This window comes from Canis aureus, chromosome 7 (genome assembly GCF_053574225.1).
Source record: "Canis aureus isolate CA01 chromosome 7, VMU_Caureus_v.1.0, whole genome shotgun sequence".
Taxonomy (NCBI): domain Eukaryota; kingdom Metazoa; phylum Chordata; class Mammalia; order Carnivora; family Canidae; genus Canis; species Canis aureus.
Genome location: NC_135617.1, coordinates 35,115,302 through 35,132,181, shown reverse-complemented (window position 1 = coordinate 35,132,181; position 16,880 = coordinate 35,115,302). Strand labels below are relative to the sequence as shown.

Genomic DNA, 16,880 nt, shown 5'->3' with positions numbered 1-16,880 from the left:
GATTCATTCTTTTCATTATAATGTTCTAAAACATGTACTCAAAAGATAAGAATTCTGTGCAGTTCCTTGCAGTAATCTACTATATAAATAAATGCTGACTTCCACAGTTCTTAAAGTGGTTCCTTACAAATATGCTGCATGGTACAGATTTATAGTTTATAAAGTAAGAGAGGTTTACTTTTGTACAACTACAAAAATATGAGTTGATTATGTTAATATTTGTTTTAGGCAACAAATTTTTTTTTTTAAGATTTTATTCATTTATTCATGAGAGACACAGAGAGAAGGCAGAGACATAGGCAGAGGGAGAAGCAGGCTCCTTTCAGGGAGCCTGATGTGGGACCCGATCCCGGAACTCCGGGATCACACTGTGAGCCAAAGGTAGACGCTCAACTGCTGAGCCACCCAGGCGTCCCAAGACAACAAGTTTTTTTTTTTTTTTTTAAGATTTTATTTATTTATTCATGAGACGGAGAGAGAGAGAGAGAGAGAGAGAGAGAGAGAGGCAGAGACACAGGCAGAGGGAGAAGCAGGCTCCATGCAGGGAACCTGACATGGGACTCGATCCTGGGTCTCCAGGATCAGACCCTGGGCTGAAGGGGGCACTAAACCGCTGGGCTGCCCCCAAGGCAAGTTTTAAAAAATTTTTCAAGGTTGTTTTTTTTGAGATATAATTCACTTTTTTAAAGTGTATAGGTTAGAATATTTTAGTATATTTACAAGGTTGTGCAACCATCACCATTTGGTTTCAGAAGGCAATAGATCATTTTACTTTAAAAGTGATTTTCTTTACAAATGGCTTGTTCTAAAACTTATTAAGTAAAACTCACCTTAGTAAAGCACTCAGAAAGTGGAATTTCCCCTTACCTCCCAGATTCTTCATTTATAGGAAATTGCAAATAACAAAAAAAGTAAGAACTTAGCCAAGATTTCTTAAATCTGTAACCAAGAGCTTCTAGGTTAGGTTGTATTTGGGTCTCTGTATACTTTTGGCTCAATATCCTATGTTTGAGGCATTTGTTTTTTATACTATAAAATTGCTATTCAGCCATCATTCTGAGGCACTGTTAGATCTTCATTTGTGGGGGAAAAAGTCAGATCCTCTATCCCTTCTGTCCCTTGCCTAATAAGGCAGTTCATGAGCTCTAGTGACATATTTTAGGAAAAATTTCAACAAATTAAGCCAAGAAAGATTTAAAAACAAACTTCTAGCCACTCAAAAAATTTGATAACTCTTAAACTTTGGGAAACATTAGCAAGGTACGTTTAGCCTGATTCTTTGCTAAACTAATTCCAAGTTATTATAAAGTAAACCTTAGCAAAGAGAATGTGTAGTACTGCCATACAGTTGCTTTTCCTTGGAGATATTTCTGGTGCTGAGGGGAAGTCCAGTAAAAGCACAGATGTGTGATCTTCAGGTAGCATTTCCTTCATTTCCCCTTTGTTCTAAAGTAGTTGTTTTAAGTGTTATAGGTATGGAGTGCTCACAAAAGATTGACTTTAGGAACGGGTTCTGTTGCAGGAAGTATAAGTTGGAAAACCAGTTTTAAAGGGTATTTAAAGGGTCAGTCTAACCTGACAGACTTTTAAGTTTACTTCAAATTTGACATTTTTTCCTGGTGCTCCCATAATGCCTCATACTTACCTTTATGATAGCATTTAGTACACTGTTTGAAAATTCAGTTTTATGGCAGTTTCTTCATCACACTACAATTTTCTTTAGGAAAAGGGCTGTGTGTCTGTATCTGCAACATCTGGAACTGATGTAATTACTTATAATGAATAGTAGAATTGGACAGTCCAGATTTTAAGATTGTAAACATTTATTCCTAAACAGTGTTAAACAAGATACCCATTTATTTGTGCTATTCACAAATGACCTTTTGTAGCTATTTATTTTGTTCTTCACAGTGAATGTGTTTAGATAGATATACTTTTATCTGGGGTATCTGATGTTATTTTCACAGTTATTACTATAAAGAATTTTCATTGGTATAGTCTTCTTTTATAGGGTACCCTTGAAAGTGGAGCAAGCAAACAATGCTCGTGATGCCTTGGCAAAGACTGTCTATAGCCATCTTTTTGATCATGTGGTAAACAGAGTAAACCAGTGTTTTCCTTTTGAAACATCATCTTATTTTATTGGAGTCCTAGATATTGCTGGTTTCGGTAAGTATAGTTGTTTGTGAAATTGTATTTGGTATTTTTAATTCAATTTTTCAGATATATTTAAAATAAAAAAGCTACTTTTCCCCTTGTAATACCTTTCACTTGATGTACTTTCAGTTATATGTCCATACTTAAATTTCATTTCATAATATGATTTAAATAGGAAGTTGATGCTTCAAAAAGGGAAAAGCTTATAGATTTTAGTCACACTAATGCTAAAATTAAAACATGTTGATTGAGGAGCACCTGGTTGCTCAGTTGGTTAAATGTCTGACTCCTGATTTTGGCTCAAGTAATGATCTCAGGGTCATGAGATCAAGCCCTGCATTGGGCTCTGCATTAGGCATGGAGCCTGCTCAAGATTCTCTCTCTCCCCCTTTTCCTGTGCTGCTCCGTCACCAAAAGAGAAAAACAAATATGTTGATTGAAACCATTATTGTTAGATGTTTCTGTACTCCTAAACGAATGCAAATGAATAAAGGTAAAGTCTTGAGAGCTACTAATAAAGAGAATTAAGTCATTAAAATCACTGACTATAGTGTAGTGCTGGGTACAAGCTGACGTAGCAAATAAGCAAAACTCTTTGCTATGTGTAGAAATCCATTATTAGTATTGTCAGCAGATAGCTGTTTCCAGTGAATTTCTACCAAATGAAAAAATAGCTATATTAAAGATATAAGTATATAATATAGTACATAAAGTAGATAATATATGTATTCAAGATATTATATGTTAATTTATATTTAAGATAAATATTTGAGAACAACCACAGGGCTGTGCAATTAGAAATGAATCACTAGCATCTGAGTGCCATTTTGTTTTGAATGACTATTTTGTAAAAATCTCAGAGTAAATATGTTTTATATTGGACTTTATCACTGTAGGTGTTCCTTCTGGCTTTGTAAGACTGGTGTTTTCCTTCTGTGCAGTTTGTTTGCTTTTGCCAAAGAAAAGTATGAGTATTTACTTTTGGGGAGGGGTAGAGTTTTGGTTTTGATGTGATACATATTTTAAAACTTATAATTATTACCTTTTGTTCAAAGGTAGAAAAACACTCCTCATTGACTTAGGATTTCAAAATCTTCAGACATTTGTTTCATGGTCTGCACCAGTTTTATTGTGATAGGCACATATACAGAATCATAACATTTTAGAGGTGCAGGTATCTTAGAGATAATGTAATACAGTCTATTCATTTTTAAATGAGTTAAAATTCATAATATTTTTTATAGCTATCATTTTACAGATTACACAGAAACAGATCTAAAGCACTTGTAATTTTTTTAAAGATTTTATTTATTTATTCATGAGAGACGGAGAGAGAGAGAGAGAGAGAGAGAGAGAGAGAGAGAGAGGGAGAGAGGGGCGGAGACATAGGCAGAGGGAGAAGCAGGCTCCATGCAGGGAATGACGTGAGACTCAATCCCGGGTCTCCAAGATCGCCCTGGGTTGAAGGCGGCTAAACCACTGAGCCACGGGGGCGGGGGGGGGGGGGGGGGGGGCTGCCCTAAAGCAATTGTATTTTTTTTTAAGCACTTGTATTTTAAGCCATTTTTGTTCTATAGTTAATGTAGATAGCTTTTAACACCTATGCTTAAGAAAATCATGTTGTAAGTGGCTTACATTTTGTATATTTTACTCTATGACATTTATCTCATTTAATACACATCTTTTTTGTGGAGTAAAATATAGTATTTTCAATACTTAAATACCTAACAAAATTTGTCTTGAAATAAGAGCATCTGGGGAGTTTGCAACAATTATAGGTATTTTTTTACTTAATTTTAAATTAAGCATTGATATAATAAAATTTTATCCTAATTATAAATTTATATGTGAACTTTATCTGATGATGACTTTTGATTTTGGTTTTGTTTTCAGAGTACTTTGAACATAACAGTTTTGAACAATTTTGCATCAACTATTGCAATGAAAAACTTCAACAATTTTTTAATGAAAGGATTCTGAAGGAGGTAATTGTCATTACAATTTAAATTTAAGAACTGTATTAAGCTATTTTAATTTCAAGGAACAGAGACATGCTGCAGTTACCCTGATTGATGGAGTATAATGTAAGGTGGCTCAGGGGATCAGAGATGCATAGGACAGGCCCCCAGTGGCCTAGATGTTGCTCAGGCACTTCAGAAGTGTTAATTGTACAGTTGATGCTTAGGGACCCAATACAAACTCTAATAGGCACCTCCTGAGAAGTGAACATCTGTTGCTTCTTATTAGTGACTTTTGCTAGACTTGGAATTTTGCTTGTTTCTTTTTCTGAGTTTGTTGCCTTTACTTCTGCCACTGCCAAACAACTTTCTACTTTTATCCCTGACATTGACATCTCCTATACTTCCTCTGTCTCTCTGCTTTTGCCCACTCTGCTACCTGTTCACCCTTTCTGTGTTGCAGGAAAACCACCAAATCAGGGGATTTAGTGTGGCAATTGACCAGAGTGCCTCTGGCCAGTGCTTTTCTGCCAGGTTACTGTGTATACTGCCTAGTTGCCTGTGAATGGGATACCTATGGCTGGACACTGATCTCTCTGGTTTAGGAAAGTACTTACTGTCACTACTCCTAGTAATTATCTGTGGGCATGGTTGACACTCACAATCCCAAGTTGAGGAAAGTTATTTCATAATTCTTTAGAGTACAGAATAAGTAATGGTAGATTTGGATCACTTGATTTGTGATTACATTCACCATTCTTACCTTGTACTTGAATTCTCCAATATTTTCCTACTAATACCTTTGGCTTTCTTTCTTTGAGCTATTTGAGGTATGTTTTATTGAATGTAGTTAGTAGAGTTACAGGGAACTCAGAAATGGTCTAGTTCGGCCTTTTATTTTACAAATGAAGAAACTGATTATCAGAGCAATTTAGTGACTATTGCAGGTCTGAACTCACCTTCCAGCTGCTGGCCCACAATACTGTGTTCTCCTCATATTGGTACTGCTGTTTTCCAGGTTCTGTTCTCCACTGTATCTGGACTTTAAATGTGAACTATTCTTTCCTATTCCCATTCCATTAATCTTTTCACATTTTATTATATTTTTGTTTTTATGGGTTTCCCAGCACATTCCCTTTTATACTTTTTTATTTGGATACTGTATTTAAGCCAATTCTGGCATAAATGAACAGGTAAATCAAATACTTATCAGTTCATATAATCACTCTGAAAATATTTTATCCAGCCACATTAATTCTTCTGTTACTATTTTAAGTGGTACATATGTGCTTCTCATTTAAGATGCCCTAATTCTTCCCTTCCATGCCAGCCCAGCAAGCTTTATTTTTATCTAGAAACATGACAAGGAGACTGTATCTTGATATATGTTTATTTTTAGAACAATTCTTTTTTTAATATTTATTTATTTATTTATGAGAGACACACAGAGAGAGAGAGAGGCAGAGACACAGGCAGAGGGAGAAGCAGGCTCCACGCAGGGAGCCTGATGCAGGACTCGATCCTGGGACTCCAGGATCACGCCCTGGGCCGAAGGCAGGTGCTAAACTGCTGAGCCACCCAGGGATCCCCTAGAACAATTCTTTAAAATAAATGTTTGGATTTCAAATTCAGATTGGGTCTTAAAGGGACACTGACTTCTAAAATGATAGAAACCTTTTCTAGTATATCTTGTGGGAGGAAATATTTAAACATTTGGGAAAAAAGATTAAAATACATGTCAACCTAAGCTCATTGCATTGTTCACTCATCTTTGATAAAGTCTTTTTTTTTCTTTAATTTTAAGAAGGTGCCAGACTTACATCTAGGAATTCAACTTTAATTTGTAAATTTTTCTTTCAAATGACACTTTATTTTTCCCAGTGTTATATTCCTTGTATGTTACAGTGTGTGGCTACTCGAGCCCATTTGCAGTTAATTGCTGTTTCTTTTATTTTAGTGCCTGGCTGTACATGTTAAAAATCTCTTCTGACTTTGGACAGTGGTTTAGGACTATTGAGGATATATAAAAGAGAGAAATTTCATGTCAAAGGGGCTAGTTTGTTTAGCTGTTCTTTAAACTTTTAAAACTTACCACAGCAAGTTCTTTCATTCTTTTGTTTTCTGGGGATTGGTAGACTATGGCCTTTGGGACAAATCCAGCAGGCTGCCTATTTGCAAATGAATTTTTATTGGAATACGGCCATGCGTCTTCATTTAGCATCATCTATGGCTGCTTTTGTGCTGCAGTGACTTAATTGAGTAGTTTTGACAAAGAGGATATGGCCCACAGCTAAAAATATTTACCATCTGGCCCCTCACAGAAAAAGTTTGCTGACTCATGGTCTATTCTACTAATAAGTTTGACTTTGAAATTGCTAAAGATATTTCAAAGCCATGACCTTTCCTTGAGTTTGAATGGCTATAAACAGATCTCTGTATGTGTGTATAGCTCTGCATATTTAAAGAACAGTGTGCTTATCTGCAGGCAGGAACATTTCCACATATGTAAATTATGTTGGCTATTAATTTCTGACTTTACATTGCTTTAGGGGCAGGGATTTTTCTTCCTTAATGTTTTGTAAGTCTCCTTAGCCCCTGAACTAGTCAATATGAGCCTTTGTACTCTGAACTACTCAATAAATGTTATGATCAGATGGCACAAAACAAGCCATCTCATATCATAAAGATTTCCATTCTTATGATTATTTCATTTTAGGAACAAGAACTGTATCAAAAAGAAGGTCTAGGTGTTAATGAAGTGCATTATGTGGATAATCAGGACTGTATAGGTATGTGTTTTTTTATTCCACTTTTGGGAAATATGGGAAGGTAGAGTAAATTCTTTTACTAGTAATTTTTCTGTGCTCTGTGATTGATATTACTGATTATGGGACTTAAAGCTCTGGTATTTGAGAGAGGTTTTACTTCTCTAATACTGCCAGGAAGTTGTTTTTTTTTGTTTTGTTTTTTCTACCAAGGCATCAAATTCAGCTATGTTGTAAGTTTTCCTAAAATGTCTTCTGTTTACTGTGATGGATATTTTCATTCTTAAATAGTCTATGTGAGTAAGTCAAGAGGGAACTAAATTGCTTAAGTAGTAAAGGGATAAATTATCTCACCTGAGGAAGTCCATACATTAGCCAGGCTCCAAGTGAGGTTTTTCAGTGTTTGACTCTGCTCTTCTGTAGTTCCCTGTATTGGCAACACCCTCTGGCCTGTTGTAGGTTGGCTTCACAGGTTTCATGTGTCAAATCCAGAACATGCTGTGCAGCCAGGAGAACAGGGTCTCTGTTATTCTTGTCTATTTTTATCAGTAAGGACACCTAAAATTAACTGTTGGGAAGACTTTGTTTTGAAAACTCCATTTGACAATTGAGTCAGTAACTCATGTGCCAGATTTGGAGAACATAGTATAATAATAATAATAATAATAATAATAATAATGCTTTACATTGATACAACTTTCCAAAGCATGTTCAATTTTAGCTGGCTCACTGAGCATTTCAATTATATTACAGCCTTTCTCAGATCTCTTTGCCTTTGATTTTGTGATTTGATATCTTTGCTGGAACTCCTCCCCTTCTCTTTTCTTTCAGTCCAATTTCATATCCTTCTATGTCTATCAAAATATTCATTTATAGCTTAATTCAGCTGCCCCATCCTTCACCATCACCAGTTGCCTAAAAAGCATCACTCAGAACAATGCAGTTTGAATTTTCTCTCCATATGTCCTATAGCTTATGGAGTCTGTTCCACTTAATAGTTTTATATACTATTTTTAAGCACTTTGTATTTTATAGTTGTAATGTACAAGCAGGAAATTCAAACAACATGAATGGAAGGAGCATAAAAATGTGCTGTTACTGAAGTTTTGCTGGAAAACATTTGAATCAGTATTGAAAAGCACTTTTAAAAGCTCTGTATACAAAAGCTCTGTATGCAAAAGCTTATGTAATTTTACTTCATTTTGAATGTAGATATCATATGGAGAGGAAGAATTTTTGGTTCTTTGGCCTCTCATCCAAGCTTACAAATAGGATGGTTATTACATTAATCATATGTTTATGGAATTGTTTTTCTAAAACCTATAGTCAATAGTTTTCCCTGCTATCTGAAAGTTAGAGCATTTATATATGAAACCTTTCATAAGCCAAAGTGGTGTAAATTGGAGAAGCAATTACCATTTTGTAAACATGAAAATTCTCTTTGGATTTCTTTCAGCTAGTGAAGGACAGGTACTAATGTAAATCTTTTGTAAAAGCGAAGTGGCATAAAGCAAACTTTTCCATAGTGGGGGAAATCTGTGTATGATGTTATTTTCTGATAAATTGCCACATTTGAAATAAAATCCATCTGCTTTCTGTAGCCTGTGAAGATACTTATATAATCATCTGTTACATCACTTCTGAGCAGTCCTTTAAATGTGTGATCAGGAAATTGTTCATATATCTTTAAAATGTTTTTACCCTATCACATTTTGATGTTTTTGGAATAGATTTAATTGAAGCAAAATTAGTGGGGATACTGGATATTTTAGATGAAGAAAATCGCCTTCCCCAGCCAAGTGATCAACACTTTACATCTGCAGTTCACCAGAAGCACAAAGAACATTTCCGACTCACTGTGAGTTTACTATTCCAAAATTGAGACTGTGTGGTGGGAAGAGAAGCCTGTAGAAAGATGTACTAGATATTATATATTAAATAATTAGAATAACAAGTTATGTGGGGCTGAGAGCAACTATAATTTATCCAACACAGCGTCTTCTATAGATAGGCACTTAATTTATACATGTATATTTTGGATGACAATGATCTATCTAATGAAGGCCCTTTTAGCTGGATGGAAAATACATCTCATCTATCTAAAATGTACAAAAAAGTATACCTGCTGTTTTTATGTTCTTCCTTTTAGCAAAGTGGCCACCAGTTGCTTTGCTATCATGTGATCTTGAATCATGTTCCAGGGGTTAGCATCTAGAATCACAAGCAACCACCAGCCTCCATGTTTGTAAGACTAGGAATAAAGTTCATGGGTTAGGGTCTGACTGGTATAAGCAATCCATATTAGATAATGGGTAGCCAATTTATTTTAATGTTTTTTCCTAGGAAGTTTTGAATGGAAAATATACTCAGGGACATAGAAACTGAAGCAGTAGAAGAATTATTAGCTAAAGGGAAAACAGACACAGAGAGCAATATAAATAAATAAACATTTACTTATTTTTTTCTCCCTATTTTAAAGATTTTATTTATTTATTTTAGGAAGAGAGAAAAAGCACATGTGCAGGGGGAAGGAGTAGAAGGAGAGGGAGAGAGAGAGAATCTCAAGCTAACTCTGTGCTAAGCAGGGAGCCCAACACAGGCACAATCTCATGACCCAAGCCAAAACCAAGAGTCATCCACTCAACTGACAGGGCCACCTAGGTGCCCCAAAAGGGGTAAAAGACCTAGTTTCCTGAACTGCTGTTGGGTAATAGAGCTGTGCTTGAATTCTTGCAGTAGTGAACAGTAGGGCTCTTCTGCGTGAGCTAGCCCCTGTGGTTGTTGGAGTGTTTCCTTTGTTCACTTAATTCTGTGTTTATCTTTACACTCAGCTACCATATTTGAGGTAATACAGTAAGAACTGATTAGCACAGAGAAATATGGATGTTAATTTCATCTGGGAAGGTAGGTGCTGCCTTGTCTTACAGAGAACAACAAAGAAAGAAAGGCAGGAAAAGAAGGAAAGAGAAGTTGCTTAGAGTTGCAAATGCACCCTATCCTGTTTATTATTTTGAGATTGTAACCTAGTGTAACAGACAGGGCTTTGATAGATCCGGGAGCTGAAGTGAATGAAGACAAGTATTCTTGTTTCCGTATATCATTAAATCAAGAGTGTTGGGTAGTTTGATGCATTTACTTAAAAAGCTGATGTAATTGTCATAACCTTCTCTAGGGACTGAATCTAATCTACCTGTCCTACTAACTTGGAGTTCTTTTGTATCCTTAGATATTTCTTTTTTTTTTTTTAAGATTTTATTTATTCATGAGACACAGAGAGAGGCAGAGACACAGGCAGAGGGAGAAGCAGGCTCCCAAGCAGGGAGCCCAACATGGGACTTGATCTCGGGTCTCCAGGACATGCCCTGGGCTGAAGGCAGCACTAAACTGCTGAGCCACCCAGGCTGCCCTCCTTAAATATTTCTTATAATGGGGAGCCTGTTTCTCTTCAGTGGAGATAGAAATAAAACAATATGTATCCTCAACAAAACTTATACTATAATTGAAGATATATACCCAGTCCTATTTATACACTGTTCACTGGTCTTTGTTATGAAAAGCCTGATGCATGGTTATCTTTACAAAAAGTGCTGATTGCTAGTCAACAGAATTGTGACCAGGATCTCAGACAACCTTGAGTGATAAAGTACATATAACTATAGGGACAGCAAGGTAAAGCATCAAGAATGGACTTTGGCTGCTTGTCTCAAAAGAGAACAAGAGCAAGATAGTAAATTCTATTTTTTATAAGCCATTACTTTTATATCTTTGGAAATAAAAATAATGATAACTATTTATTGAACATTTAGTATGTACCAGTCACTGATCTAAGGGTTTTACTTAAATTATTTTATAATTCTCACAATCTCTGAGGTGGATCCTGTTTGTATCCCCATCCCCATGCTAGAGATGAGGAGTCATACTTAGGTTAAGTAACTGGTCATGTGTAATGTTCTGAGGAAGTGGTGGAGTTGGAAATCAGGCTGGGCATTTTGACTTCAGGCCCTCATTTTGACTCATGCTGGTGTGTCACCTCACAGAGAAGAGGCTCTGTGGTCTCCTAGCTCTTTCACCTAGAAAAAGCCTGGTAAGGCTCTCAAAGTTTTAGTTTTTTTTAATTTTTAAATGAGATTGTCTTTCTTATCCTTAGTTTTTTTGAGGATCTGATATATATATATACTTTTATGTGAAGACATTTTGGGAACTTAAATATGAGGTATTATAATTGATAGTAGAATCCTAAAATGATTCAGTATCCTTCAGATAGATTCAGGCTCATTGTATAAACATGTTAGGATGTATAGCTATAAAAGTGGGAAAGGTCCTATACTGATTTCAGGTATGTTTTAGAACAGTGCTTCTCAATCTTGGCTGTACCTACGGATCACCTGATGTAAATGGTATGGGCTTTAGGAGATTTAAAAGTCCTCCAAGTAATTGCCAATCAAGGTCAAGAACTACTACTTTATACATAGACAATTAACTTTATAAAGTGCCAATTGTTTTGCATACTTATAAGGTTGTTTTTGTCTTAGTCCTTTCTTCTTTTTTAAGAGATTATAACCAAATACTTGCTGGATTTCATTGGTAGTTTAAAGCTTATTAGAGGTTTCGAAGACAGTATAATTGTGTAAAGTGTGTAAAGTGTGAAAATTTCCTTTATAATTTTAAGTATTTCACATCCCAGATATTTTCTAAAGGAAATTATGTAATCTGTTTTTGATAATTTATTTATGTTTAAAAATTTATTCATGATGGACATAGAGAGAAAGAGAGAGGCAGAGACACAGGCAGAGGAAGAAGCAGGCTGTATGCAGGGGAGCCTGATGCGGGACTCGATCCTGGGACTCCAGGACCACACCCTGAGCTGAAGGCAGACACTCAACCGCTGAGCCGCCCAGGCATCCTTGTTTTTGATAATTTAATAACTGATATATGTTCTCTTTTCAGATACCCAGAAAATCTAAGTTGGCAGTTCATAGGAACATCAGAGATGATGAAGGCTTCATTATTAGGCATTTTGCAGGGGCAGTGTGCTATGAAACAGTGAGTATGACTTTTACCAAAAGAAACCATTTGTAATTGAAGCTGCACTGTATAAAATATTAACCCCTAGCCACACCTGGTTATTTCAATTTAAATTTAATAAAATTTAAAATTCTTCAGGACACGGCTACACTCCTGTGTTCCATGTCTACATTGATGGCAACTGTGTTGGACAGTGCAGATATAGAACAGTTCTGTCATCCTGGAAAATTCAGTTGAACACAGCTGCATCAAGAGATACTACCACAGGATGGACTGAATCATTTCTGTTTGCTTTATTTTTCAGATTCAATTTGTGGAAAAAAATAATGATGCTTTACATATGTCTCTTGAATCCTTAATATGTGAATCCAGGGATAAATTTATTCGAGAATTATTTGAATCATCCACAAATAACAATAAAGATACTAAACAAAAAGCAGGAAAACTTAGCTTCATCAGTGTGGGAAACAAGTTTAAGGTATTTGTGTTAAATATATTACTTGAAAGTTTGTTGCATTTAAAGTAAAATATATTGTTTTATACTTTACAGAGGATAATGTAGATCACTGTCAGAAATCCCATGCGTGAAATGCAAGAGCAGACCCTGCGTTGTTGATATTTACATACAAAATAACCTAAAATAAGTTTAATAATTGAACATACAGAAATTCTTAAAATTTTATGAGTCTGTTCTTTCTTGTTGCTTAACATATCTGATTCATACCTGCTTCTCCTAATGTTCTTGCTTCTGCTTACTGTTTGGTTGACCTTCAAACCTTCTCTTTCCCATGTGTTTTCTGTTTCCTTCCTCATTCAACAGTTTTGTTTTAGCTGGAGTAGTCCAGCTCGGGATGGCTAGAGAGAACTAGTTGAGTTGAGAGAGGAAAAGGCACAGCCAGGGGCTTCAGGTAAATGATCACCTTTGTGGACTCTTATTTATAGAATGTGGCTGCCATGTTAAAAAGAGCCCGTCTCAAGTTAATGATTCAGTTTTTAATTTATTTTCAATGTGCTTTCTCTCACTATGCTTTATGGGTGTACACATTACACTAAAATGTGATTAAAGCTTTGAATAACTTTATAAAAGATAAGTGCTCTGTGTGACAAACCCTTCAAACTGCTTATTTAACATTGAAGAACATCTCATTTGTTTTATTAATTTTAGATCAGAAATTTATTCTTTGAGATCTGACAAGGAATTGTCACATAATGTGTCTTAGAAATTGGTTCTATTGTTGAGTATTTAGCATAGAAAAAGAGAATTTACAAACTTTTGTATCATAAGTTTAATGAATAAAAAATTATAATAAGTAGAACAAGGACATAAAATTTCTCTTTTATACATTTCCACAAAGTATTGCTGAATTTACAAGAAAACTCTGCATATGCCTTTCATTATGTGTATTTTAAGTATTAAAAATGATGTAGTTAGAAACTATTTAAGCATGAGAATACCATAATAATAATAATAACAGTACAAGTCTCTTGAAATCCCTTGTGGATTGAAAAGGGCTCTAAATAATTAACTTGATAAAATCATGTTTATAAAGCTAGGTTTTTTTTAAAGTAAATATAAGAGAAAGCTTATAATACTTTTGAGGTAATTGAATAAAAAGTCTTTAACTTTGTTGAAAGTTACATTCATTAATTATGAGTTCTTAGTTCTTTTGAGCAAGAGTTTTTCCTCTTATTTTGATACTCTGAAATACCTGAGTAGATATATGATAGCAGATTAGTTTAAAATAGTATATTAGCCTAAATGAAATGGCCATTATTATTTTTGTACTGCAGTATTTATAGTAGTATTGCTGGTAAGAACATAATTGAAATTTTAGACAATATAAAAAACATTCTTAAAATTCTTTGAATTAAAGTATTAGTAAAGTATTATGTTGACTTGAAATATTGCTTCTGTGCAGTAGGATATATTTTGCATATTAAACTGCTAAAAACTATAATTGAGTGATATTATTAATAAAATTTCAAAAATGTTTTATGAGAGACTTTGAAATGAAGTAATAATTCTTAACTTAAAATATAGTTGAATAGCTTGTTAAATTCAAGTTATGTGAAGCAATAAAAGAGGCTAGTATTTATAGTAAGACTTCAGTTATCCATCCTCTCTAAGGGCCAGAAGTTCTCTATTGAAAAGGAACATTTTCAGGTTATTGAAACATAGCCCTTTTACTGTTAGTTTTTTAGAAAAATATTCCTTTTTGATGGAACTCTTACTCTGTTATTATGTACATAAATATTTATATGCTTTATAGTAAAAATACAAATAAAGACTGAGTTTCATATAACTGTTTATCCTTATGCCTTATGGTCTTTACTTCCTTGATAATTAGCATTCTTCCCTCTTCTCCCAAGTTTATTTTTGCTGCTTCTACTCTTCTGAATTACTCTCTCTCCATTTTTTTGGAGAACCCTGTGCTTACTCTACAGATTAAGAGGCATGGACTTGGTGACAGTTTTCTTTTCAAATTAGTGGCTCTCATACTTGATTTTCCTTTATTTGGTGGTCCAGATCGATAAAGGTTGTCAGAACTCAGTCAACCAGATAAATGGGGTATTACTGTATTTTTTTAATACAGTAGGAAGTCACTCCATTTTTATAGTTTAAGCCTATGATACCTGAATTATATTGTAGTATCATGGGTAAGAGAGTGAAGTTTATTGGGCCTGTGTTGGAATCTTGGCTTTATCATTACTAGTTCTGTGATCTTAGGCAAGTAATTTAATCTTGCTGGACCTTACTGCTTTTACCTGAAAAATCAGGCTAATAATACATCCTTAATTAGAATTGTTGTGCAAATTAAACATGATAATGCTTGTGAAAAGTTTTGATCAGTACCTGACTCATCGAAAGCATTCAGTACAATCTACCTATTATATTGTTATTATTAAATATAGCTGTGATTGATCCAGTATGTTAATTTAAGAATAAACATCTTAATTTATCTTTCTGTAAGTAGTAAAATAAGCATCTTAGTTTAAAAATGATGTAAGAACTTTACATAATTTATTTTGCAGACAAGTAAAGCAAAACATTTTTTTAAGCAAAGCATGATTTTAATGCATTATTAAACCAGCATAAATTATTATCACATAATATTATTAGAAAGAGGAAAGTATAGTACTTTATGTTTATCAAGTTGTTTTTGAGAAAATTGTCCAAACTTTTAAAAATAATTAAAATGTGAAATATTTTAAAATAACAAAGAGGGTTTCTACAGCTAGGCAGGACAATTTTATGTATGATAAGTGTTAAATAAAACATTTCTAATATATACCATTAGTGTGTATCCTTCAGTGGAATATGATAAGAAACTACACCCAACTTGCTACATATTCAAGTATTGCTTTGTTAATCTCTTATGGAATGCATCCCCAGTATTTTATTTCCTTTGTTGCCTGTATATTTTTTCCTCCTCCATCCCACCTGCAAGTGTGTGTGTACATTTTTTAGCATTGCTAATTTTCAATCTTTTAATTATATAAGTTCTGTGTAAGTCACATGTTATTGTCCTAAGCATTATATTAGCCATGTATTTTGCATGTTACTGTCAAAGAATTTATCAGTTGTTAAATTGTACTGTGTTGTATGTTGATGTTACTGCATGTTATTTTATGCTAATGTTGGAGAGCTAATATTAACTTATAACACTGTGTACTTTTGCTTTTTGAAGTAATAAAGTGATTTACTTTTGTCTACAGACACAATTAAATCTGCTTCTGGATAAACTTCGGAGTACTGTGAGTACCCTTAGAAAAAAAATCCAGAGTTTTTAAATGGCCCTCTTAAATTATCATTAGTAATTACTCAAATAAGCACAGTAAGCCTAGAATAATTAGAAATTAATTTTAAACTGAATTCCCTCATTTTAAAAAATCAATTTTTAAAGCAGTTGTCATTTTAGTTAGGTTTGTTCTGAAGAAAAGTCAAATATATATGTGAAGTCATTATTTTATAAATATACAGAATTCTCTCAATCTTGTTAAGATTATCTTATAGTTTCAAAAAATGAAAATAATTATGTGGAGAAGAAAATGTATTTTTTAGGATTAAAGATAATGCATGTAGTTAATTTTCATTTTATTATTCTAATAGTAACATTCTCCAACATGGCAATGTTGAGGTTGAAAAAATATACATAATATCTTTATGCCCTGTTAGAGAGGCAATATTTCTTAGAGTCCTTTTTTTTTAACTAGACATTTTTAGTGGTTTACTCTGTTTTTTATTTTTAAAGATTTTTAAAATTTTTTTTGAAAGAGGGGAGGGCAAGGGGAAGGGCAGAGGGAGAGGGAGAGAGAGAGCCTTAAGTAGACTCTGAGCTGAGTGCAGAGCTTGATACAGGGCTCTTATGTCCTGACCCTGCGATCGTGACCTGAGCCAAAACCAAGAGTCAGATGCCTAACGGACTGTGCAACCCAGATGTCTCAGTTCACTCTGGTTTTTTTTTTTTTTTTTTAAATTTTATTTATTTATGATAGTCATATAGAGAGAGAGAGAGAGAGAGAGAGGCAGAGACACAGGCAGAGGGAGAAGCAGGCTCCATGCACCGGGAGCCCGACGTGGGATTCGATCCCGGGTCTCCAGGATCGCGCCCTGGGCCAAAGGCAGGCGCCAAACCGCTGCGCCACCCAGGGATCCCTCACTCTGGTTTTTAATGGAAAATTTACGAGAGAAAAAAGTTTGATATGTGGGTTATGTAAATGAGGCATGATTCCAAGGTGAGACATTTTTTAAACAGATCTACTGAACTAACCAGCTATTCTTCCTTACCAAGTAGTCATTTTGGAAAGCCAAATATTTATTCTGTCCATGATGTTATTACTTACTGTTAGACTTGCTTTTGGAACCATTAAGAAATTCTTGCAAATACCCTCATTGTTTGCAAATATTTATCTCTTAAGAACCTTACATCTTTAAAGATCAAATCTGATGGGGAGGGTGTTTGAATTTTTATCA

At 34.4% G+C, this 16,880-nt stretch overlaps 1 protein-coding gene across 6 annotated transcripts in view; it reads left to right on the top strand.

Annotated features, from left to right (window-relative positions):
- Positions 1-16,880, top strand: part of MYO6 (myosin VI) — a 142,161-nt gene that overhangs the window by 91,708 nt on the left and 33,573 nt on the right. For 5 of the 6 annotated variants that reach the window (XM_077903323.1, XM_077903320.1, XM_077903325.1 and 2 more), the window contains exons 13-19: positions 2,012-2,169; positions 4,051-4,142; positions 6,832-6,904; positions 8,611-8,738; positions 11,828-11,923; positions 12,210-12,383; positions 15,623-15,661. In XM_077903323.1, coding sequence (XP_077759449.1) covers positions 2,012-2,169; positions 4,051-4,142; positions 6,832-6,904; positions 8,611-8,738; positions 11,828-11,923; positions 12,210-12,383; positions 15,623-15,661 — 760 coding nt within the window. Of the gene's footprint in view, positions 1-2,011; positions 2,170-4,050; positions 4,143-6,831; positions 6,905-8,610; positions 8,739-11,827; positions 11,924-12,209; positions 12,384-12,725; positions 12,814-15,622; positions 15,662-16,880 lie in introns of all 6 variants that reach the window. The other variant, XR_013383186.1, reaches the window with a different exon arrangement.